This window comes from Mchenga conophoros, linkage group LG23 (assembly GCF_057382185.1).
Source record: "Mchenga conophoros isolate Kocher_MC1m ecotype Shallow Benthic linkage group LG23, M_conophoros_male_GT1.1, whole genome shotgun sequence".
Lineage (NCBI taxonomy): Eukaryota > Metazoa > Chordata > Actinopteri > Cichliformes > Cichlidae > Mchenga > Mchenga conophoros.
Window position 1 is genome coordinate 33,963,164 of NC_140547.1, and position 24,971 is coordinate 33,988,134.

Below are 24,971 nucleotides of genomic sequence, written 5' to 3' on the forward strand. Positions count from 1 at the left end.
CTAAGCCTTCAACTTCATTACCATCTACATTAAATCTGCTTGGTCAATTTGGTCAGCTTTTGGGTATAAACTGAACCTTCTGAACACTTACTGAAAATATGGGGCCAGTATAAGAAATACTTTCATCTCTGTGACTTCTCCCCTCTCAGCCCCACTGCATCTAACCATTTCTTTAAACCTTCTACACAGGACAGTGGGTTTGTGGAGTGGCACAGAAGTGGAATAACTTGCTTTAAAGACCTGTTCATAGCCAACAAACTAGCATCATTTGAACAACTTGCTAATAAATACAATCTACCACCAACACACTTTTTCAGTTACTTGCAAGTCAGGCACTTTATTCATTCCCAGATTTCAGGCTCAAGCCCTCTACCAGAGCTACACTATTAGAAACTATCCTACAACTCAATCCGACCAATAGAGGGCCGATCTCCCTGCTTTACGATAAAATATTAAACTTGACACAAACCCCTTCATCCAAACTCAGAACATTATGGGCAGAAGACTTAGACATGACAAAACATGGGCCTCCATAAGCTAACATGCATCGGTGTAACTTTGTGCTGAAAATGGGGGGCGGGGGGGGGGGGGGGGGGGGGGGGTCAAGATCTCTGTCTAAATAAATAAATTGGGTAAATTCCCAGATGATTAAACATGCAACTATTTTGCTGGTAATAACTGAAATGAGTAAAGAAAATCAACAGCCTATTTATGCAAGGTAATTCATAGTTTTATTGGGGGGGGGGGGGGGGGGGGTCATAGCCCCCCAAACCCCCCTGGAAATTATGTCCCTGCTAAGATGTCAACACAACATCATTATGTGCCTGCCACTGTTTAATCCAGTTTAAAGTGGTGCATAGAGCCCACTTCTCAAAATCCAGATTATCTCAGATCTATTCTGAAATCACTCCATATTGTGATAGATGCAAAACTGCTGAAGCCTCACTGATCCATATATACTGGTCTTGTCCCAACTTGACCAGTTCTGGACAAAGGTTTCCATACCTTGTCCAGGATTCTCAGTGTGATGCTGCCACCTGGACCCCTGCTTTCTCTCTTTGGCATCAGTGGGAATGAGGCACCTCTACTGGCATTCTGTTCCCTCTTGGCCAGGAGGGCAATTCCACTGAGGAGGCTGGACGCTGCCCCTCCCACTCACAAACACCTGATGTAGCGGCTAAAACTGGCAAAAATAACACATTCACTTAAACTTCAGCAACACTGTAAAAAGTATTTTATCAAATTAAGAAAAAAAAGGGAAAACAAAGAAAAATAGCGTACATATACTTATTAATTCGTTTATGAAAGTAATACATTTTGATAACTAACAAAATGCATATTTTAAAAAAATCATAAAGGGAAATTTTTGTATATCAGTGCATTGCTATATATAATATATAAATCCCCGCCATGAAAAAAAGGTGAATTAAAAAACATTGTTTTTTTTTATGATCCATTTCTATTTGTGGGAGTGCCGATGTCTGTGACGTTGCAGCCTCCCCCTCCCCTCCTCAGCCGCGCCGAGCTGCACTTCACTAGTTTCTGAGCTTCATCCGCGCCGAATGGAGAGCGTCCTATCGAGCATTTAAAGCTGGTAAGTTCTTATTAAAATAGTGTTGCGATAAAGTCGTAGAGTCAAGCTGTACTAACACATGTAATTTTAAATCAATTCCGTGCGCACCAGTGCAATTGAGAAGCGTTACGTTTAGATGAATTGAAGATATGATATTTCATGAAATGCTGTCATGTTTTTGATCGTGAGATTTAGTTCATATTCACCATTTCAGTGAAGAGCAAATATAGTTGTGGAGACAGCATATGATCTTAAACTGAACTATGTGGGAACCCAGTAAATCTTTGTACCTTGTTAAAAGTTGTAAATTTACTGTGATTACACAAGTTTCCATGGTGCTTTTAATGTGGTAGACTTTGTGTGAAGTGCTACAGTCCGTAAAGTATTATCTACATACATTATATTCTGCTTAATGATTGAATAATTTTGACAGCTATAAGAACATTACATTTTAGTTCATGGGCCGCATATAACCCAGTTTATTCTGAAGTGTTGCCAAACCAGTAAAGCTATATTTAATCTGCCTTTCTTTTCAAAAAGTACAGTTTATACTACATGTTTCATTGCATGTCCTTCAAAGTAGATGTGCCAATGAACAAAACCTGGAGTTTTTGGGTCAGTTCTGGTCCTGACCTACATGTCTCACACCCCTATTTTACATATAAATATGAGCAGCTACATTGCAAAAATATTGTATTGGACTCAATTAAATCCCTCCTTATAGTGTGGAAGCTATGCTACCCAAATGTTGATAAAAATTTTAAATACACACAAAGTCCAGTTCTTTAGACTTGACCTCTCAGCACGACTGCTTTGTGGTTTTAAAGCCAAGTTTTGTAGTTTGGTCACAATAGGTTACAGTTTAAAGTTGGAGCAGCTTTAGAGATAACAAGAGATAATAATCCAATTATAAATGTTATATAGCACAGGTCACATGTACTTCTAAGGAATGTCTGCTTGTCATATTATCTTGATTTATGTATCATAATGAATCAGCTAATACAAATAGGCAGTAAGGAGACTACATTCATTTAGAGTGTCTGGCCAACTGTGACCTTTTTGGTCATGTTAAACAATGTTAAAATGTCAGATGCTTTATGAGCTAAGCAAAAACCTCACAAAAATCACGCAGTGATGTAGTGTGTCAGTAAATCCAGATGGCAATGCTTGGGAAGGGGACTTTATATTTATGACATTTCAACCACCTAATTATACAAGAGAAACAAGAATTTTGTGAATGCAGTCAATTATCTCTGACGTGATAGATAGGGAGAAAATCAGTGGAATGAAAGAAGTTAAGCCCCTGCCATATGTGTCTGGTCAATAGAGCTGAGCTGCTGATCTTCAAAGTCAACCCTGGTGGTCTAAATGTTGATCAAGTATTCTTTTGAAACACATGACCAATTTGGAGCAATAAGCCAGCTATTTTTGTCAGGTCAGACTGCAGAGTGAGTTAGTGGATTTTACTAAATTAGATCTATTAGCTCAACAACTGAGTTTGCCTGGGTGTAAACTAAAGGAAATGAAGACATTCTGCGTCAAGTGCAACACTAGAACATTAGGATTTTGGTAAAGAAGGTTGTAGTTATTTGCTAAAAATTGCAATAAAAACTTAATATACATTTCATTATGATAGTTTGGCACTGGATAATGGTTGCCATAATGGCTAATAATTAGCCATCAGCACAGATAATGGTTAAAATAAACAATTTATATTTATATATGGGTTACACTATTATATACTATTAGTTCATGTCTAAACGTAGTAGTTGAAATAGTAGTGGAAAATACTAATAAAAAAATCTGTGTATAATGAATATCTAGTATCAAGCTAACATTACTGGATTAACATTTAACATTTAAGCTAGCTACATAGCGTTAGGGGGCAGGTGGTTAAATAAAATTGTTCAAAATAATGGCCAAATGATATATGTAAAAAGCTAATACAGTGACCACACAGATAAATTATGATGATGTTGAAATGGTTGTACTACAAAAGTACATAATTTAACTAACCCTGCATTCAAGTTCAATTGTATTGTAAATATCACAGCAAAATTAAACATTGTTCAATTTAAAAAAAAAATCAGGTTAAATTACACTGAAATGATCTCATCATCAGTGAGGTGATATTTGAGTTTATTTGACATAGCTGTGGCTGTGGAGGTATAGTTAACTGAAATGGTTTGGAACCACTGGAGCCGCCATTATTATTAGATCAATTAATGTTTTGCTCTTTTTTGTTTTGAACTTTTTTATGTGACATATTGTAGTTTCCAGTTGTGTTCTGTCACTAATTAGTCTTTCATTATATTTGCCTCCACATCTTCTCTTCTAAGATGTAACAAGTTGCACATGTTTCTGCACATTACTTTCTTTTATGCCAAAAATGAAGTGCAAATAATTCTAATTATGAACTTCATGATGTCCATAAGACAGTTTAGGTCTGTCGCTTTTTTCATTAGTGCATGTCAAGTAATATATATTCATAAGATTCATCTTAAACTCCGAGCCATTTCTTTCAATTTAGCCCATATATCTGCATCACATTAGTTTTTTTGTAATGTGTGGATGCATCCAGATGTGTAACTAAGCAGGTAACAATCTACAGTTTACACTATCTCTGAACTTCATCCCCTGTTGTCTTGACGGACTCTCCTTCAGATTCTTTTAGCCTTCTACAGCCTTTTAACCGGGACCCGAAGGAGTTGGTTGGTGCTGATTGAAACCTCTCCATCCCCCCAGTTATAACAGGGAGCCTTTGTATATAATCCCTGCACTCCTGCCTTCTCCTCTCAGACCTAAAAACAGATTTTACTGCAGGCAAAGCCAGGGATCCTTCAGACAGCTCAAAGTTTGGGACCTAATCTCAAGTTTTTCTTTCAGCATACAGCGTATGATTAAGAGCTATACAGTAGCACTGTGCTTCGAGGAGCTTGATGAATGCAATAGGAGGAGACCTCTCTGACGACTAGGAGACCGCTGTGAAGGCTTTAGATTAATCCTGTTATTAAGCCTGATTTACAGACCTTTTTGTGTTTTCGTGTGTTTATTAGTTTCTCACATGCTGAAAAGACATGCAAATCTAGAGAGGAGGTTTTAATTATTTTAATCCTGAATATTAACTACCACTTAGACACTGTGGCATTCATTTTCACATTTGAGAACCTGGACTCATTGAAAATTAACATTTTAGCCTGAAAATGTATGTGGTCAATCAGTTACTAAGCTTCCTTTTAATGAAATTATTTTAGTTTCAGGTCTTATGACTTATAATCATGTCTTTGTGTTGGAAGTAAAACAAGTGTGTTCTTGTAGCACTTTACATTATGGGTGTTTGGACCAAAGTAAAGATGTGGATCCATTTTACTGGGGCATGCATAATGCAAAGAAAACAAGCATTTACAGCCCCACAGTCTGGCACAGTGCCTGGGGATAAAACATAAAAGTCAGGGATAAAACCAGGTCATCTGGTGTGTAATTCACTGATTGACGTCTCAGTGAATCTAAAAAGAGGGAGTGTTCTGACTGGACTCTAACTGAAAGCTCAGGATTGAGATATAATATCAATACAATCTCAAAATCCTCTATGAGGCTTTAATTATAGCAAAATAAATAGCTTTACTACAATGACTCTGACTTATTGTTGGCAATGTGGACCAAACTATCACTGCGGTTGAGCGGGGGCTGAATGGCTAGTAGCAACAAGCCAGATACTCCATGCTCCTGAAGCTGCATGTTGTAGCTCTCTTCACGACACAGACACTGGTCGGTTCTTTGAAACAGGCGTTTATTACTTGGGCTTTCTCTCCTCCTCAGCTTCACCATCACCAGTACACCAGTACGCCAATACGCCATGAGAACTGGTCACGAGTGAACAGTACAAACCATTTAGCAACTTCACAGTACACATATTAAGTCCAAACACAAATAAAAACATTTCTCAAATGACAACTACCTCACTGACTGTTTGTCCTGAAAAGAGGTCCTTAAGTCCTTGTGCTGCTTTTCTTTTAATAAACCTTTAGCTTAACACGCTTCATGAGAGACATCTGCTCCCTCGCAGTACACGAAAGGTCTCGCTTACTCTCGTTAAGGGTATTCTCATGAGACACCAGCTCTTACACTTTACACATGTACATTTCAAATAAAGATATTTTTAACACTAACTATATATATTCATGAAATTTTGTAATCCATTATAAATCAATCATCCACATCATGAACTCTACACAGAACATTATTTAACAGCATTTACACATGTGACTGAATACAGTCTCCAAGTCCACAAAGCACATGTAGACTGACTGGGAAATTCCAACACAACCCAAAGAGTCCAGAGGTCCATGACCAGGAAGAAAACTGCTTTGTTCCGCCTGAATCCAAGGTTCAGGACATAGTCTCCTCTCTTGTACGTTGACGTACATCTTCCTTTGGAGTCTGAGTAGTGTGATCCTCCTGCAATTTGAGTACACCCTCTGGTCAACCTTTTTAAAGATGGGAACATCCACCCCAGTCTGCCAGTTCAGAGGCACTGCCCCAGATCTGTATGTGATGTAGCAGGGGGATGTCAACCAAGAAAGCCCCATAACGTCCAGAGGTTTAAGGAACCCTCCCCACTGATCCTGCCACCAAGTAGTTGTTTACCTGCTTCAATGACCTCACTTCTAATAATGGGCAAGTTGTCCCCATCGTCCCCAGACTCTGCTTTCTCTAAGCATTGTCACTGGGATTGAGGGGATCCTTGAAGAATTCCGACTGTACCCTCAGCTGAAGTCAGCAGCACCCCTATAGATAGATAGAGCACCACTTTTCTCTTGTGTCATCTGGTGGTTTGCCAGAATCGTTTCAACGCTGACCAAAAGTCTTGTTCCACGAGCTCACCAAACTTCTCCCACACCAGACTTTTTGTTTCAGCTACTACATAAGCTGCAATCTGCCAGCTGGTACCTGTCAGCTTCCTCTGGAGTCCCACAGGTTACCCAAACCATACTCTTTTTTTTCAGTGATTACAGGAAGGTTGTGTGTACCTCTGAAGTATAATTTGGTGCATAAGCTGAAGTAATAGTCAGGGACAACTCTCTTCCACGGGGAGAACCCCAACATATAGAAAGTACTCCAATGGGGGATACAAGTATACCTACCTACCCTTGCCCGCAATCTCTCACCAAGGGCAACCCCAGACTGGAGGGAGCCCAGCCCCTTTACAGGAGACTGATTCCAATAACCTCAACCACTAGCTCAGTCTCCTTCTCCACGAGACAGGTGACATTTTGTGTCAATAGAGCTAATTTCAACAGTCAGGGGTCGGCTCATCAGGTCCTCTCCCATTCCAGCTGATATGCACTACACTTGACCTCTATGGTGGCTCCTGCAGGTGGTGATGCTGGTCAGTGGATGCTGGGGCGCATAGTCCACAGAGGATACCAACTTTCTGCAGGGTCAATTGCTACAGACCTATAAACTTCATATTACCTTCAGATTAGTTCAAGAATAGTTTCTAGAGAGTTTTATTGATTGGCATTAAAATAATGAGAGCATTAATATAGGTTTACATGACCAGTGTTCAGTTTCTTGAGTAAAATATGGAAATATCAGCACTTTCATTATCTGTTAAATCCAGAAAGGGATGCTGAGGCTTAAAGCTGGCTCGTAGAGTTCCTTTGACATTTGATTAATGAAGCAGGCTCACAGCATGAGAAGGAACACAGGTGGTCACATTTATAGACTTATTGGTTCTATTATTAGCCACTTGAAGCCTTTTGTTGATGTTTCGTTGAGTTCAACTGTGGTTTAATCATGCTTTCTTGTACACCAAAAATAACAATACATTAAAAAGACTCTGTAGTATCTTTAAAAAAAGCTCAGGGAGGCTGAGTGTTTACATTCTTTATCCGTTTAAGATTCTCTAATATTGTCATTTTAATCCACTCATGTTCAACAGGCCTAAGTGCATGAAGACACTCTGGTGCAATAATGGAGGCCTGGCCAACAGTGGCCTGGGTCCTGCTGCTGACCACCATCACTGACTGGGTGAAAACTGCGCAGTCACGGGACTTCACCATGAAGGATATCATCCTGCTGCACCCCTCAAGTAGGAGTATAGGAGTACTATTTTACATCTCAATTTGTTTAAAGGTTTGATACTGAATATGACTGAATAACATTAGCGGCATTGTTTTTAAATAGCGTGCACTGAACTTGAATGGAACATTTTAATAATATCTATCGGAAACAAGCTGCAAGAAAAGCAGAAAGCAAGCACGGTGTAGAAAACAAAACTGTTGTTTTATTTAAATAAATAAATGTTACAAAGGTACAAAAGTCATGTTAACTGAATGAATAACGAGTGAGTACAGATGCATTTAAACGCTACACATGCACAAATAAAACTTAATGGAAAGTTTCGTTTTGTATTTAAATCAGTTGTAGCTGCCAAAACAACAGTTTATTACAATATGTTAAAATATAAATATATAAAAGTATAGTTGGCATCCTTCTCTGATTGTAAGCTGGTTCTGCAGCTTTCATTCTCTCAACCATTGACGTATGACAGACAAACAAAAGCAACAGATTAGGGCTGTTATAACATAGATTACACTGATTGAAATGTGTGTTCTTAAAACACTAACACATATTAAGTAAACTTATTCCAGTTATAAGTTACAGTTCTGCTATTTAACTTGCACCTTTAAAAGATCAAATGTATTTCATCTTTATTTGGAATTAATTCTTGGAAATAACACTGATGAATCCCTTTTCAAAATTCCTGAAAAAAATCTTGGAAACTTATTACACAAGGATGTGGTTCATGATCATCAAAGCGATTGGTTTGTGTCTTTGTTGAGAATAACAGGATTGTTCTTTGACTGAAAAGTGGCTGGTCCTTGTTTGATCCCTGAGTCAGAGACGTGGAGTAGACTGATGAGTATCCATAAATCTTTGGAGAGCATCTATGACACAGGCTACAGATTTATTGCTTCTTTTTTAGTAATCAGTATAATTGTTAAATAAGCAGAAAATCAGAAGGTGATTGACCAAATGACATATTTTTAATTAACCCAAAGTTTCACAACCAGAAGCGTGTTTGTATAGTTTTTGTGTACCTGCCAGAGCCTTCATGTAAAAACGAGCTGCAGGACTCACATGAATAGAGACAAAAAACTGAGAGGTTCACCTGAGCTGAATTTCCATTACCAATGATTTTTCCCTAGCTTAAAACACCTTTCACTCGTTAGGTTACCTGTATATTCGGATTCTGCACTTTACAACTCTTATTATTATTTCAAAATGCGGATCCATATAAATGTATACACTTGGGTAATTTCATCTCAAATCAGGAAGTTTTTACATTTTCCGCTTATCCATCTCTGATTTGCATAAAAGTAGGGACTGTATAAGGATGTGAAAGGAACAAAACAACTGTGATATACTATACATGTTTATTCACACACTGAATGAATTAAAGAACTAATAGTTAAAAGTCAAAATACAAATATTTAAATGAATATATGAAATGTGCTAAAACATAAATATCCAGTAAAACCGCTAAAGTGTCTTACTTTAATGAGAAACATGTTAGACAGTAACATGATTTGTTTTAATTTAGTAGTTTTAGTGGATTTTTCTCAATAGACAGAAATTTCTGCCTAGAATAAACAAAAAACTGGACAACAGCTTGTTTTATTTTAAATGATTAAGTGTCCAATGTATTTACCAAGAAAGTGCACCTATGCTAATGCCACTGCCCTTTCTAAAGTAACAGTCAGATGACAGTCACAGTTATTAACACAGTTAGTAATATATGCATAATTTACATGTTCTCCACTGTGGTATACAAAGCATTGTAGACCAGTGGGTTTTGTGTTACTAATGACCAAAAAAAGCAGTTTTGTCACTTGGTATTCACACATTTCAATTGCCCATCGAGAACTTATGGAAGTTATTTGTCTACATCAATCATGACTTACTTACTCAATAACTTTTCTTTTTTGGGGCAAATCAGAGGTTACTGATAAAACAACAGGGTGTTTTTAAGTGTGCAAAGAAAAAAAAGCAGCTAATTTTAGCCTGCTTCTAGGTGGTTTCTAGGTAAAGTGATAGTGTCGTAATATGCCACAGAAAACTGATGTTTTGGGGATAAAAATTAAATGTTAGTATTGTGAAACAAAAATAACATGATGTCATCTATGCCATTGTAGGTGCACAAATTGCTCGGCCTCGTGGAATTGTGAACAACACAAACACAGTCTTAAGACTCATAGCGACACACTTTTTTCAAAACCTTTTCTGCAACAAATAATGTTAATATAAAATGAAATTGGTCTGGGATGAACTTGCAGTTAATTTGAACCAAAAAAAGACTGGTATATACATTTATTTACGTAACCTTTAAAGTGCACTATACTACAGGCCACAGTCATACAGCACTTTATTTTAATAAGAAAAGCATCAAACCTGAACAGTGTGAACATTGTGACATGTGAATTAAACAAATACATCAAAATAGAAATGGTACAAGAAATATGAAAACAGTTTTACTATGTACAAACAGCAGCAGTTTTGATTTGATTCTCATCTGTGAGAATACTTACAGTGGGGCAAAAAAGTATTTAGTCAGCCACCGATTGTGCAAGTTCCCCCACTTAAAATGATGACAGAGGTCAGTAATTTGCACCAGAGGTACACTTCAACTGTGAGAGACAGAATGTGAAAAAAAAAAAAAAAATCCATGAATCCACATGGTAGGATTTGTAAAGAATTTATTTGTAAATCAGGGTGGAAAATAAGTATTTGGTCAATAACAAAAATACAACTCAATACTTTGTAACATAACCTTTGTTGGCAATAACAGAGGTCAAACGTTTACTATAGGTCTTTACCAGGTTTGCACACACAGTAGCTGGTATTTTGGCCCATTCCTCCATGCAGATCTTCTCGAGAGCAGTGATGTTTTGGGGCTGTCGCCGAGCAACACGGACTTTCAACTCCCGCCACAGATTTTCTATGGGGTTGAGGTCTGGAGACTGGCTAGGCCACTCCAGGACTTTCAAATGCTTCTTACGGAGCCACTCCTTTGTTGCCCGGGCGGTGTGTTTTGGATCATTGTCATGTTGGAAGACCCAGCCTCGTTTCATCTTCAAAGTTCTCACTGATGGAAGGAGGTTTTGGCTCAAAATCTCACGATACATGGCCCCATTCATTCTGTCCTTAACACGGATCAGTCGTCCTGTCCCCTTGGCAGAAAAACAGCCCCATAGCATGATGTTTCCACCCCCATGCTTCACAGTAGGTATGGTGTTCTTGGGATGCAACTCAGTATTCTTCTTCCTCCAAACACGACGAGTTGAGTTTATACCAAAAAGTTCTACTTTGGTTTCATCTGACCACATGACATCCTCCCAATCCTCTGCTGTATCATCCATGTGCTCTCTGGCAAACTTCAGACGGGCCTGGACATGCACTGGCTTCAGCAGCGGAACACGTCTGGCACTGCGGGATTTGATTCCCTGCCGTTGTAGTGTGTTACTGATGGTGACCTTTGTTACTTTGGTCCCAGCTCTCTGCAGGTCATTCACCAGGTCCCCCCGTGTGGTTCTGGGATCTTTGCTCACCGTTCTCATGATCATTTTGACCCCACGGGATGAGATCTTGCGTGGAGCCCCAGATCGAGGGAGATTATCAGTGGTCTTGTATGTCTTCCATTTTCTGATGATTGCTCCCACAGTTGATTTTTTCACACCAAGCTGCTTGCCTATTGTAGATTCACTCTTCCCAGTCTGGTGCAGGTCTACAATACTTTTCCTGGTGTCCTTCGAAAGCTCTTCGGTCTTGGCCATGGCGGAGTTTGGAGTCTGACTGTTTGAGGCTGTGGACAGGTGTCTATTATACAGATGATGAGTTCAAACAGGTGCCATTCTTACAGGTAACGAGTGGGGGACAGAAAAGCTTCTTACAGAAGACGTTACAGGTCTGTGAGAGCCAGAGATTTTCCTTGTTTGAGGTGACCAAATACTTATTTTCCACCCTGATTTACGAATAAATTCTTTACAAATTCTACCATGTGGATTCATGGATTTTTTTTTTCACATTCTGTCTCTCACAGTTGAAGTGTACCTCTGGTGCAAATTACTGACCTCTGTCATCATTTTAAGTGGGGGAACTTGCACAATCGGTGGCTGACTAAATACTTTTTTGCCCCACTGTACGAGAGTCATAGTTTATATACTTTAAGAGCTTTGTCTATCTTACATCCAAACCTGAGCCCAGTATCCAATCCCCAAAAACCTAACACACGTCTTTGCAAGGAAGTCGGGGCACCTCGGAAAAACAAGCCTCAGGATAAGATGGAAACTCGTTTCAGGAAGATTCGTACCAAAGTGCACCTGGTTTTGGGGCCCCTCCAGCTTTGATTAACAAGCCCTTCACATCTTCTGGTCCTATCTGTGCTTTGAGGGCAACTTCATAACCATGTCAGAAGCAAGGGAAAAGGCAGGGGTGGTCGAATTTTAGGACATTCGTCTCTCTTATGATTCTGAAATCACCCAGAAACACAGAGAATGTGTACAGTGATTGAATGAGCTAATTAAAAAAAACACCCCAGAAGGTTGATGAATGAAGGTCCCTTTCTGCAGGAATGATATTACACACAGGACGAATGAAAACACGCCTTCTTCACTTATTGAACTTAAAACTGAATACAGTTGTGTCTCCACAGCTACTCCTTACCCTGGCGGATTCAAGTGCTTCACATGCCAAGATGCTGTAGACAACTACGACTGCAACCGCTGGGCCCCGGACGTATACTGTCCAAAGGGTACGTCAGCTTTTGATTCATCTGTGGCTGCCTGCTCAAGGAGATGTCAGTTCAAGTGACTTCTCTTGAGAAACGTGTTTCTTTGGGAATGCGCTACAAATGAACATCAACAAAATGATTAAAATAAATAAAATAGATTGATATAAACAATATTTATAATAATTTGCTAGGACTTGGTAGGAAGGAAGAACTTTTAAGCGGAAGTGGCTTACAGGTGGTTTTGGAGGTGAGTGGAGGGAGATGCTAGCCCCCCCTTCTCCAAAATCTCATTTGCATGCCCTTTTTGCCAACACTTCAGCAAGGTGTGACGACTGATGGCTAATCTTGCTCATCAGTGTAGAACGTAGTGATGAACAGGTGTTCCCACAGTTATCTTTCATCAGAGGAACTTTGCTTCCTTCTTCTTGGAATTTTACTTCGCACGTTCGGTCGACTTCACGGGGATCTACATCTGCTTGGCAACTGGAACACATTCTTAATGTGCAGTTAGAGTTGATGGAAACACGTTTTCCCAAACTCAGTAGGGCCAGAGCCCACTGTGGAATCTGAAAATCATCTACCTGCCATCCAACTCTCTAAACAAACTGTGATCACCAAAAGCTGAAAGTGTCATGCACTGAAGAGTACCGTTTGGTAGTTCTTATCTTTCTAAATTTAAATATTTGTTGGCAGTTTTAAACTTTGTACTCCTCATATTGGGGCCGCCTGTGAATCTGTCAAGTTATTAAGACATAATTGGTCACATGAAGGGAATTTTACTGTCCTTCAGATACTAAATACTGCTCCACCCTCCACATGATGGATAGAAGTGGGGAAAGTGTGTCTGTGACCAAGCGCTGTGCCACCTTGGAGGAGTGTCTGTTCACTGGCTGTGCTGACGTTGCCGATACTGGCTACCAGGTACGTGGAGAGCTCTGCCTTCAGATGTCTCCTCAACCTTAACGTGATAGGCTTTCCTCTCATCCCTCAGGTGTGCTCTTCCTGCTGTGAGGGGAACATCTGCAACGTGTTGGTGCCCAGAAATGACAGCAGTGCCCTTTTCTCCTCCATTTCTCCTTTGGTTAGTTTGAGCGAGAGTCTTCATTCTAGAGCGCTGTGCTTCATCATCATCGCCATCATTGTTGTCATCTTCACAGCTGGACGTGTTTGAGACACGTAGAAAGAGAACAGCTGGTATGTGTAGTGGCAGAACTGGGACCTGTGTTGGCTGCGTGTTTCAGTAACTGAAGGTTTAAAGACATTTTTATATGCAAGACAACTGATTCAACTTTGGTTTCCTTTCTTCTTTTCCACTTTTTTAATAGTCGATCTGCATTTCTGTGTTTTCTGTTATATTTATAATGTTACTTTGTATATAGCTCATAATAAACATCTCTGAGTCAAAAGCTCAGGCTTCACAATGATCTAAACACTGTCTCAGATATGTCTTCTACTCCTGGCTCTGCGTGCCGATGCTGACTATCCCTAATATGGTAGATCATTATAGACTTAAACAATAATAAGAGAAGACATCTGGATTTTTAAAACCTAAAGAAGTCCAGTTGCCTCCCTTTTTCAAGCTCTCAGGACTCCCTAATATGGTCATCAGAGCACTGGTTGACAGCACTGAAGCTCCGCCCACTTGCTGTTCAAACCTGTTTGCAAGACACAGCCAGTCACAAAAAAGCTGAAGTACATAAATATAATTTAATAAGCAGTGTGTCCATGTTCATCCAGGTCAGTGTGCATTCTGGGAGCTGTTCCCATAATAAATTGAAATCTTCTGAAACTATTTATAATATTTCTCCATCGTTTCTTTACACTGTGTGCAACAGATCAGAGAAAACCAACACTGTACTTGCTGCTGTAAAAAGAATATGAGCCGCTAACATGTTAAGGTGTTTGAAACGGAGAGATTTTCCTGGTAGTTAGCACCAACAGCTGTAGAACATCTGTCGCAGTATTTCATAAATACTCAAACTGTAAAATATGAACATTGTCTACAGATGAAGCACATGGTGAAATTGTTTCTTCTCTGAGTGTCTCCCTGCATGCAGAGCAGGGTAACGCTTCTGTCAGTCAGACACAGCACTGACGTTCGCATTAGAGTGTCAGTTAGATCCTTAGCAACACAGAGGTCTGCACAGATGCTTTGTGTTACAACATTACACAACTTCCCATTGATACAAACCAGCTCCATAACAGGAAACGTTAGCGGCTTCTCCAAACCATAAACAGAACCCTTCTGTTTGAATTTGATTCTATTCTATTTAAAAAAAAAAAAAAAAAAAGTTTATTCCTCATCATTGAGTGCGTCTGAAAATCCTTGAAGTCTAGCAACAGCAGCACTTTGAACAGGTGCATTGGTGAAAATAGTCCCCACAAACAAAGGAGTCCCCCTGAGGATATGGCGGATGACTGTGCAGGAGCTCGACACCTCGATGTGAAAGCCCCGATGTCCCAGCTCACTGTCTGTTCGCAGTGTGGTTTCGCCCAATGGAGACGCAAAGAACTGTTGAGGAAAGGGGGGAAAATTCCATTATTAAAACAATATTGTTCTGTTTGTTGTCCTCAGTTTTCACAGCTGAACTACCAGAATTTGAGTTGACAGGAAGTTTAACGGGAAAAATCTCTAGAAATGTTACAAGGGAAAATACATTTTTCCAGATTTTCCAAACAATGTAACCAAAAGGTTTATAAGCAGGTGTGGTTTCACATCATAATGTGTTTGGGCTTTTCCCACCCAACAGACAACTACTTCAATATAACATTTTTTCTATCAAAGAAAATTAAACTAACGTAAGCTTCATTCATAGAATAAGTATATGCTTTGTGAGTTTAGATTGCAGATTGAGACAGTAAAGAACAGGCACAGTGAACACAGAATTACTCACTGCTGCTCCCGTTGTTGGGTCAATGAAGTCCGCCCAGTATCCTGCAGTCCACAGAGCGAAACACATCTCCTTTGCCCCGCTCACAAACTGCAGTTAGGACAAAGTCACAGTCACCAACTGCTACAACCTCTGAAGTCTGTAATGGGAAACACACGAGGACTTACTTTACTTAGCAGCTGGTCTCTATCCAGCTCTGTCTCCTTGTCCTCTGACCGACCGCTCGTCTGCGTGACCGTCACCACTGTGATGGAAACTGTGGGCGCCGAAGGAAACAACTGCTCCAGATCTGAGACACAGAGGCGCACGTATGTTAATAAAGCAAATTATAACTCTTTTCATCTCTGTATGACATGCCTCAAACTAGAGCTGGGCGATAGAACGATAACGATATGTATTGCGAAATACATATATATATATACATATACTTTTTCTCGATAGAAAAATTTAACTATTGTGATAGACCTCATCGCTCTTGTCCTCTTAAAAAAAAAAGAAAAAAAAGAACAGCCAATCCGAATTAAGTAGCGCAGAGCCGAACCAATCACAGCCGCAGCGTCACGTCACGTGACTTGTTACGTACAGCACAAGTGCCAAGCCGCACATGTGTATTTGTTTGGGAAGCAGCCAGCCACCGTGCCGCCCGGGTAATGGAGGAAATGAGTGTGCTGACTAGAGAAAAATCGAAGAGAAAAAAAATTTACCGAAGAGAAAACAGATGATGGTTCCAATGCCGGAGAGATTGTCGAACGGAAGAGCCATAGAAGTTCCGTAGTGTGAAGGTATTTCGGCTATTTCAAGTCTGACAAAAAACAGAGTAGCGTGCACTGTAAATTGTGCCGAAAGCAAGTCTGGAAATCCAATAAAGTGGTGCATGCTCAATCTCTGACTGGAAGCGCTAATTCGTCATTCGGCTTTTGTCAGACTAAAGTAACTGTTAAAACTGTTTGAAAAGCTAAGCTATACAACAAGGAGAGATTGAGAATTTCCTTTTAGTTCTCAGTTTATTTGATATTGACAAAAGTTAGTCAGTTTTGTCTGTTCTTCTGTAAAACAAACTAAGATTTATTTTTAGAATTAATATTTTGTTTCTAAGTGGAATTGACAATTTAGTCTGTTTCGTTTGTTCTATTTTGAAACTTAAACGCTTTAGCGGCTGCCTTTTGTGTAGTTTGCAATATTTGCCTTTATTTATCTGAAAAAGTCTCATGTTCCTTAAGTACATCTACCCTGTTGAACTTATTATGGGAAATAAATATTTAAATAAAAACAAGCTGCTGATTATTTCACATTTTACTTGTGAGCAACGGCACATTTAAATCTTACAAATATAGTTATTTGGCTTATATCGTGATATATATCGTTATCGCCTGAAATGAAAAAAAAAAACATATTGTGATATGAAAAAATCTCATATCGCCCGGCTCTACCTCAAACCATTCTGTTTGTTGTAGTTGTGAACTGAGTTTTGTAACCTTGGAAACGAAAAAAATCTGAAAAATGTAAGTTAGTAGTTTTTTCCCTTGTATGTGTATAATCTTTTTTTTTTTTTTTTTTTTTTAAAAATACACAGACGCAAATTCTCATCTATAGGTGCACAAACATCAATCTTTTAGATATTTTGGTTTGCAAGGTTACAAAACTCAGTTCACAACTACACAGTCTGATTTACAAGTACAAAATATTTATGACCACAATATTCAGTATTTTTTCTTCTATATCATCAGAAATATTGTTATCGTAAATTCTTAAATATCCAGATATCATTTTGGCTTGTGTTGCCCACACTCACAGTCAGCGAAGGTAATGCTGGGTGAATCTCTCTTACCTTTCCTCAGCAGCTCTGGGCAGGAGTTTATGGCACAGTCTGTTTCTGTCTGATTAAAGTACTGCTCAGCTTTGCTTACTCTCGTGGAAATAGGCCCCAGCTTTCCCTGAAAAACAAACAATCACACACCCTCTCAGACAAAAGTGGTAAAAATGTAGCTCTGGCTTATTTTTTCAATTTTTATTTATTTATTGTTAATTGTCATACTTGGAATCTTACAATGAAGTGTTACTGACATCTGTGTTTCTCCTGAAACCAATGAGCCACAGCAGCTCACTTACATTTAAAATAAATCAAAGACATTGACTTTAATTTGTTCTCTCTGCTGCTCTGAACTGTAGTCCTAAAAGCTCTGACTGTGTTACAGCTCATAATGTAACTATTCAAAAATCTTACATGGAACTCGTTGACAAACTGGGCCAGTATGAACTGGTGTCTCTCTGTGCTGCTTGGAACCGTCAGCACATCAGGCACCGTCTTGTGAACCGGAGCCTTCTTTTGGTCCTCCATGCCCTCCAGGTGGCAGTCAAACCCAGCGTTACCAGGCAACTGGAAGCGCTGGTCCTGAGGTCCAAATGGTCCCATGTTCTCATCAGGCCACACAGTCCTTGGGCCTGGAGTGATGTGACAAAGATGATTTGTCAGCGTTTGCTGCCACAGGTGCTAAACAGTTTACTACTGAAAACTGCATTGCAACACTGCCTGACGTCCTTTCCTGTTCGACTCACCTGAGTCTGTATGTGATACCGCTATGTAAGGCTCATCTGAGCTCGCAGCAGAGAAGGTTCTGGTTGTTCCAGCCCTGAGAGAAGCTAAAGCTCGACAGCCAGCAGCACGAGACAGGACCGCCCTGCTTTGACCACACAGCACCTGCAGACAGACGACGACATGTGTTAACAGACAGATACATGAAACAGGAACAGCCCTGCCCACGGTGGACTGTCTGCAGCTTCATACTTTTACTGTATGTTTTGTTTAGGACAAACTGGATGCTGCCATTTAGTTCTGGTTCTCTGGAAATAAAGAGACAGATGCATCTAATACGTTGGAGTATTGAGGAATTTAATGCTTTCCTGTGATCAGACTAAAACTTTTCAATTTTTTTTGGAATTGATCTCATAAAGAGGAGAGGATGACACAGTTCAACACATGGACTTCCTATATAACATAGCTTCTAAGACCTTATCACTGCAGCTGACCTCTCCAATCTTCTAACAGAGGTCTCGTAACTGTCTCTCGCTCAGATTTTAAAACCAAAGATTAAAACCAGTGCTTTTGAGGTAGTGGCGGGCAGCCAAACTGTGAAACAGCCTCCCTCCACCAAACAGGTCAGCTGATTGTGTCATTTCTTTAGACGACTATTACAAACTCATTTTTATGAGTTAGCGTTCCCTTAATCTTTTCTCTTTTATGTTGAGACATCGTTTATTTGAAATCTGACAATTTTAATGTTATTTCAAGCTAACTAAGACGTTTGTCTGCATAAAAAGAGCTTTGATTTTTATGTTGTTTTTATTCTGACTGGAAACAGATAAAAACATATTGTTCTCTTTAGCATTTAAACAATCTGAACATGTGGTTTGATGAAGTTTTGACCTTTTAATATGAAAATACTGCCAATAAAAAATTTTTAAAAAACAAACAAAACCCCAAAATACTCATTAGCGAGGAGTGGTTTCAGACAGTGTGCTTTAATGCTACACTTGAGTGGTGAATAAAAATGTTACTGGCCTGAATGGGCCAACAGCTAGTACTGCCTGTAACTGAAACCCTATATTTAATATCAATATAGGGTTTCAATGATTTCAAAATCATTGTGCAGCGTTTTAAAATGATTTAAAGTTATTTCTTGGACAATCAGACATTCTTTTTAAAATCTACTCTGGCCTAAGTGAATAGCAGTACCCATAACATTAGCATGAGCCATAACATTAGCATGAGGAAAATGGTCACTTACATTAGACATTGTGCTTAGTTTCCCTCGCCTTTTATCCTTGAACCTGTTTGATGAAAGAGTAACAAGAAGAAGATAGAAACTGTTATTCCCAACAGAAAACGGAAAAGAAAACTTTAAAACTCCCAAATGTTAGCTTTGCTAACCAGCCGAGCTAAAATAGCTTGTATGATGCAATGACTGCATGTGTCCCTCCATGAAGAAACACATGTGACCAATACACTTATTTCACACATTAATCTACACAGACTATAATCCTCTAAAATACCTTAGGTTCAACTATCAGCTAGCTAACAACACAGCTAGCTTTGGCACCAGCTATCACAAGGAGAGTCGTTCGGTCAGCTGATATCTACTCTTATCACTTTCTCTTTTTTTAAATAAGAGTTCATCTAAAGCACTTCCTGTTTTCACGTGACCTTAAAAAGACCACTGCACAGTGCAAAGCACGAGCGCCTTCGTGTTCATAATAAAGAAAACAAATGTTATTGTGTTGTTGGGAGTACAGCAGGAAAAGTACACACTGTTCCGTACCTGGCGACTTGCACGTACTGTATGCTTTTACAAAACAAGGACGGAAAGTCAGGAGGGACAAATGAATCCCGCACGACTTCCGTAACGCCCTCCTCTTCTTCTACACGTATGTATGCTCTGTGTGCATTGAGCGCCATATAGTGGGCGGTTTGCAGTTGTCTCCGTTAGTGAGTGAAAATTTTCTACGATTACTTCTTGTCAATACAAGAACATTTGCTTTATGCTTGTTGTTTAATTCTACAGAGTTTCTATTCTTCTTTCTTTGTCAGAAGCTCGGCCTTGCTGGGTGCATTTTCTTAACTTGTTACGCTGATGTTTAGGTCTATAACTGGGCAAACACTAAAGAAGACAGAGGAGTAAATCATACCTGTATCTGTGCTGAATGAGAATGAATAATTCCAAATCAAAATCAATGAATACACAACACTTTTTTATTACGTCTTTCTTCACCCGCTCTATATTCTTAGATGCACTGTATCAAAGACTCTTAAATCAGCATCACTTAACACAAACTTTTTAACAGACATTTCCTCTCACTCCACATCTCATCCAGGCATTTCTTTGCAGCCCACATAATTGCATAGTCTCCGATCCAATCACAAGATCAGCCTGGATGTGGAGCGGAGATTTTGCAAAGCATACAACATTTCGACATGGTGAAATTCAAATGATCTTTTTTAAATCTCAGCACAAGATGGCAGCAAATCAACAGTTAACAGAACCAAGGCAGTATTTATAACAGCAGTACTGATCTGCTTCGCCCTGTAATGTGACACTAATGTGTCTGTCTGTTACCTTGAAAAGTTTTCATGATATTCATGATAGCTGCCACATTGCAGCTGCTTTTATGTTCAGCACATGCTGTTCGTGAGAGATAAACATGAAGCAGGGAACCACTGTACTCACAAATGCATTTTTCTAAATGATAAAACCATTCACTTTTGTTGATTTTAATGGGTCTCGGTGTGATGATAATTGTGCTTTGGTGGTGATTTGCATTCATTAGGATGACAAATGACAGAGTGTCAGTAGGTTTTATTTCTGAAGACAGAGCTCTGGTGTCCAATGGAAGCACCTTAAACTCATTTTCACTTTGACTTTAGTCCTTTTAAGGTTTGGCTTGCTGAATTTCTGAGAATTACCTTGAAAAAAAATGTTTGTACTGGACCTTTCCCAGGTGGGATGATGTGAAGAAACAGTATTCACTTGTTCAGCAAAATCCCCTCCCTTGCATGATAAAGTGTAATAATCAGAATGAAAGAGCTATCTTGGCCAGAGGGGCATTATTTACTGTCAGAAGTAGCGAAGGACAAGGACAGGCAGTATTTGCTGGCGTAGACACATCCCTTTAGCTGACTTGGATGAGCTGATTGACACTTTCTCTGAGCTGACGGGATATGCAGTGGGAGTTTACCCTGGGACCAGCACGCACTTGTGTGTGAGTGGTGATGAGGCATGCGGAGCCATGCCGAACGTGGCTGTCAGTACGTCTCCCACAGGATCATTTGTTACAGCGTCTAGGCTCGACGGGGCTCCTGTGCATATTAAAGTATGAGATTTTTATTTGGCCAGCAGCAACTAAATTACACATTGCATTTAGAATAGAAAATGCATTAATTTACTTGTTTACTACTCTAGGAAGTACTTTAGTTACACTGTTGTCACATGACTTTTATGTTAGCCTGCCACATCACCTATGATACTAGAGGTCACATGGGTGATGTTACACAGGCGATGTTCAAAGCTAACTAGCGGTTAGCAACTTAACATCCATTTTCTTCTAGCCCCCAACAACCCGTGTTGTTTGCCGTAGGGCGAGAGGGGGGCACACTCAAGACAGATCACCAGTTTGTCACAGGGCTAACAGAGCCAGACACCCCTTGGCCCCTCCCATTCAGACGTATGGTCAATTTAAGATCACCAATTAACCTAACCCCACTAACTGCATGTCTTTGGACTGTGGGAGGAAGCTGGATGATCTGGACAAAACCCACACAGGCATAACAGTGGTAACCAGGTCACCTTATGTCCACATATCTGCATAAATCCCTGTACTAATATAGAGGTAATACAGAAGCACTCTCAGTTAGCACCATGTTTAATGACCCAGTCACAAAATCCTGGTGGTTGCCTGGCGATTGCATTGAATTTTTTCATATTCGGTAACCAAGTGCAAGTAGTTGCGGTGTCCAATTTCGATGGCAAGGTGACTGCAGAGCTTGCGGCAATGCTTGGTGGGAAGCAACCTGTCTCCCACTGCTTGTAGTCTGACTCAGAATGACTGCAATCATTCTCAGACAGACTGGAAAAGATCTGCAAATAACTGCCATTGGCTTTTTAAATGTAGAAAGATTGGCAAGACTTTGTATTGGTTTGCAACAGTTTGCACCAAAGAGCACATCTGCAAAAATAAAGAGCCCAACTCAACTGGTTGCCAGCTATTTGCATTCCTGTGATATTCCTGTATTCCTATAAAGCAAGGTTGCTGAGCACCTGTGTCATTTTGGACTTAAACATTAATATTGATGGAGGAATTTCGGTTTTAAATCTATGAAGTTCTTGCTGAAGGCAACAGATTTTCACTGATTAATTACAGTTAATCACTGGATGATCACAAACAGATTGCATGTAATTGCCAATTTGACCCTGTTCAAACACAGAATGATAGCAGATCGACTCCATCTTATTTGTTTACTTGTTTTTACTTAATTTTATCTTTGACTTGATGCACCAAAGATGAAAACAGCAACTCACTATGAATGATCTCAAACATGGTCCCTGCCTTGGAAGCAATCATTTTTAGGCTGCTGGGGGATTCCCATGATGCATTGAGTAATTCTTCTTCAACGTCCTTTTTCACTCACTATGTGTTCATAGACCTCTCTGCCACGAATCATACTTGTTATTAATCTCTGTCTCTCTTCCACAGCATGTCTTTATCCTGTCTTCCTTCTCTCACCCCAACCGGTCGCAGCAGATGGCCCCGCCCCTCCCTGAGCCTGGTTCTGCCGGAGGTTTCTTCCTGTTAAAAGGGAGTTTTTCCTTCCCACTGTCACCAAAGTGCTTGCTCATAGGGGGTCATATGATTGTTGGGTTTTTCTCTGTATGTATTATTGTATGGTCTACCTTACAGTATAAAGCTCCTTGAGGCAACTTTTGTTGTGATTTGGCTTTGTTTAAATAAAATTGAATTGAATTGAACCCCCAAGACTGAATGTCACCCATTGGTTAGTGCAGCCTCAAGCTCAACACTCTGGGTGTCACGTGGCGTTCTGAAACTGGCAGTAATGGATGAATGGATGGAGTAAGGGACACTCCACGCTTATGCAGTAGCGCATTGTCAATCACAAGGTGGAACTGCTGGTTCACAGTCCTTTTTGACTCTGAAGGAGACCATAATTTACAAAACGAACAGCATGTTACATTCAGAAAGACTCCAATAAGACCAGAAACTCACCAGGAAAATGTTTACTGACTTCATAGATTAGATACGCCATAGGGTACATGCAAGCCATGTCATTATTATTCATAAAACACACTTAGTATAAGGGTTATGTTGTAAAGATTGGATAGAAAGCACTAAGTTGTAGAAAGAAAGGCGTTGTTCTTAGGTGTGAATGAGCTGTGTTGTATAAAGCACTTACCTAACCTCTTAACATCCACTTTGTCACCAGCACCATCACCATTCATGTCAATCTCTATCAGGCTTTTTGTGCAACTCAACACAATCACCTCAAATGTTCAAGGAAACAATTACATGAGGCAGTTAAGTCCAATTCAAGGTGCATTTTTCAGTCCGTTTGTCTGTGGCTGTGGTCAGTATTAAACCTCCACCGGGTGCTGGACTCACTAACACACAGTGTAAAGTAATAGCCCACTGTCAATCTAGCGAAACACTTTTCTCTGGACAGCACTGTCTGGCTTTGTGAGAGGAATTCCAAAGTGCAGCACAGCCTTAAGAGCTCCAGACAAAGTCATGAGTCAGTCGAGGTCTTTTTTGTTGCTGTGCTCTCAAGCTGCACTGGATGTTGTCTGGAATCAGCAATTTTCTATTGCCTTTTCATCCTCTGTCAAAAACCATATTCCCATCTCGCACACTGTGAGCTACCTGCCTGTGTCAGCACACCGTTAACCGCACTCACTCCTTAACTAATGATAAAGTGAAGGCCATTAAGGGTGTGTTTCCCCATCTCCTGGGTATGTGGAAAGGACAAACCAATAAAGATGGGAGAGTTACAGGTTTTGGTCACCCCTCACAGCCCATGCATGCTCATACTAGATATAAAAGCTGGTGCTTATGTGTAAAGTGTGTAAAGTCAATTTGTCTCCAGGCTACAGTACAGTCCTTCAGGTTAGTGACTGCTTTCTTTGACCAAACTGGAGACGTAGGCTTTGGCACTCATATCTATGATATATTTCATATTACCAAGCTCATCAATGAATTATTTAGGGTTAGGGTTGCTTTTTAACCACATTCTAAACAAGCAAAATTTCATTCTGAAACCATTCGGTTAAAGTTGAATGTTCTTAAAGACTTTAAACAGAGAATAGTCTTCATTATAAGCTGCTCATTGCAGGTGTCTGAGGCATAATATGCTCTGATTTATAATGAAATCCATTAGCATTAACGTTTACATGGAAATTCACTTCAGGGACTTCAGGAATTATTTTTTCCACGTAGCACCAGATAGGGTGCTAAGTGCCATTCTCCTGCTTTTTTTGTTTATCTGCACTGTAGACAAACTCATCAAATGGGGAAAGATGGATCCCAGAATTGTACACTGTTTCACACAATGATTTTAAGCCACTTGAGGTTGGCATCAAATGTCAGTTTATCCCTATAGACTCCCTTACTAAAATGACCACGTTTATAGCATTAAAAGGACTTTATAGCAGAGACTGATCTAACTAATCCAAAAAGTTTGTATTTCAGTTTTGGTGAGTGAAGTTTTAGCACTTCATTAGCCTGTTAATTAGCACTAACTAGCCAATATATACATGCACCTTGTTAACCAAGATTGCTAGCATTAGCTGGTAACTTGGTACTTGGTACCCTTTTATCTGTATAACTTCTGGCTTCCAGGCCAATAAATCCTGTCGTGGAAGACATCTTTTACACTTTCTGTGAAAAACATGTATGCACAATTGTTGCGCCCCGAACTTTAGGTCTCACTTAATATCCAAATCTGAAGCACTGGCTGAATTTTGTGCATGCATTTTTGTTCAGGGCATTTAAACTGCTTTACTTTAAGTGTCTCTCTTGGCATTATCTGCTGCTTTCCAGGGAGAGAGCTCGGAAATGTCTGAAATTTACAGGGCTTTGGTCCAATTAACAGGTTTCTTTGATGAGGTTAATCATTTAAATATGCTAAACCAACTTTCATTTTTCTTTTTTT

General features: G+C 39.7%; 2 protein-coding genes across 4 annotated transcripts; one reads left to right on the forward strand and one right to left on the reverse strand.

The window, feature by feature from the left end:
* Window positions 1–1,508: 1,508 nt before the first annotated feature.
* On the forward strand, window positions 1,509–14,064 carry lypd6 (LY6/PLAUR domain containing 6). 2 transcript variants are annotated; one of them, XM_085265070.1, is made up of 5 exons: window positions 1,509–1,594; window positions 7,518–7,667; window positions 12,291–12,389; window positions 13,159–13,289; window positions 13,340–14,064. In XM_085265070.1, exons 2-5 carry the CDS (start codon window positions 7,550–7,552, stop codon window positions 13,457–13,459), a joined length of 468 nt encoding a protein of 155 aa, XP_085121196.1. In that variant the 5' UTR covers window positions 1,509–1,594; window positions 7,518–7,549; the 3' UTR covers window positions 13,460–14,064. The 2 variants fall into 2 exon arrangements, with proteins under 2 accessions (XP_085121196.1, XP_085121195.1); XM_085265069.1 differs by having other exon boundaries at window positions 13,360–14,064.
* mmadhca (metabolism of cobalamin associated Da) lies at window positions 14,057–19,651 on the reverse strand. Of its 2 annotated transcripts, none has more exons than XM_085265068.1 (8): window positions 19,576–19,651; window positions 19,045–19,087; window positions 17,816–17,957; window positions 17,484–17,701; window positions 17,088–17,193; window positions 15,427–15,548; window positions 15,263–15,349; window positions 14,057–14,880 (listed from the first exon to the last, which is right to left on the reverse strand). In XM_085265068.1, the coding sequence occupies exons 2-8, from the start codon at window positions 19,051–19,053 to the stop codon at window positions 14,662–14,664; spliced, it is 903 nt and encodes a 300-aa protein (XP_085121194.1). In that variant the 5' UTR covers window positions 19,054–19,087; window positions 19,576–19,651; the 3' UTR covers window positions 14,057–14,661. The 2 variants fall into 2 exon arrangements, with proteins under 2 accessions (XP_085121194.1, XP_085121193.1); XM_085265067.1 differs by lacking the exon at window positions 19,576–19,651 and adding an exon at window positions 19,310–19,553.
* Between the last annotated feature and the right edge of the window lie 5,320 nt (window positions 19,652–24,971).

Coding starts and splice junctions, on each gene's coding strand:
- mmadhca (XM_085265068.1), bottom strand. Junction 17,702..17,815: donor GGTATCACATACAGACTCAG/GTGAGTCGAACA, acceptor ACATCACTCCAG/GCCCAAGGACTGTGTGGCCT. Junction 14,881..15,262: donor ACCCAACAACGGGAGCAGCA/GTGAGTAATTCT, acceptor TTTCCTCAACAG/TTCTTTGCGTCTCCATTGGG.
- lypd6 (XM_085265069.1), top strand. CDS start 7,550: ATGGAGGCCTGGCCAACAGTGGCCTGGGTCCTGCTGCTGACCACCATC. Junction 12,390..13,158: donor GGACGTATACTGTCCAAAGG/GTACGTCAGCTT, acceptor ACTGTCCTTCAG/ATACTAAATACTGCTCCACC. Junction 13,290..13,359: donor TTGCCGATACTGGCTACCAG/GTACGTGGAGAG, acceptor CTCATCCCTCAG/GTGTGCTCTTCCTGCTGTGA.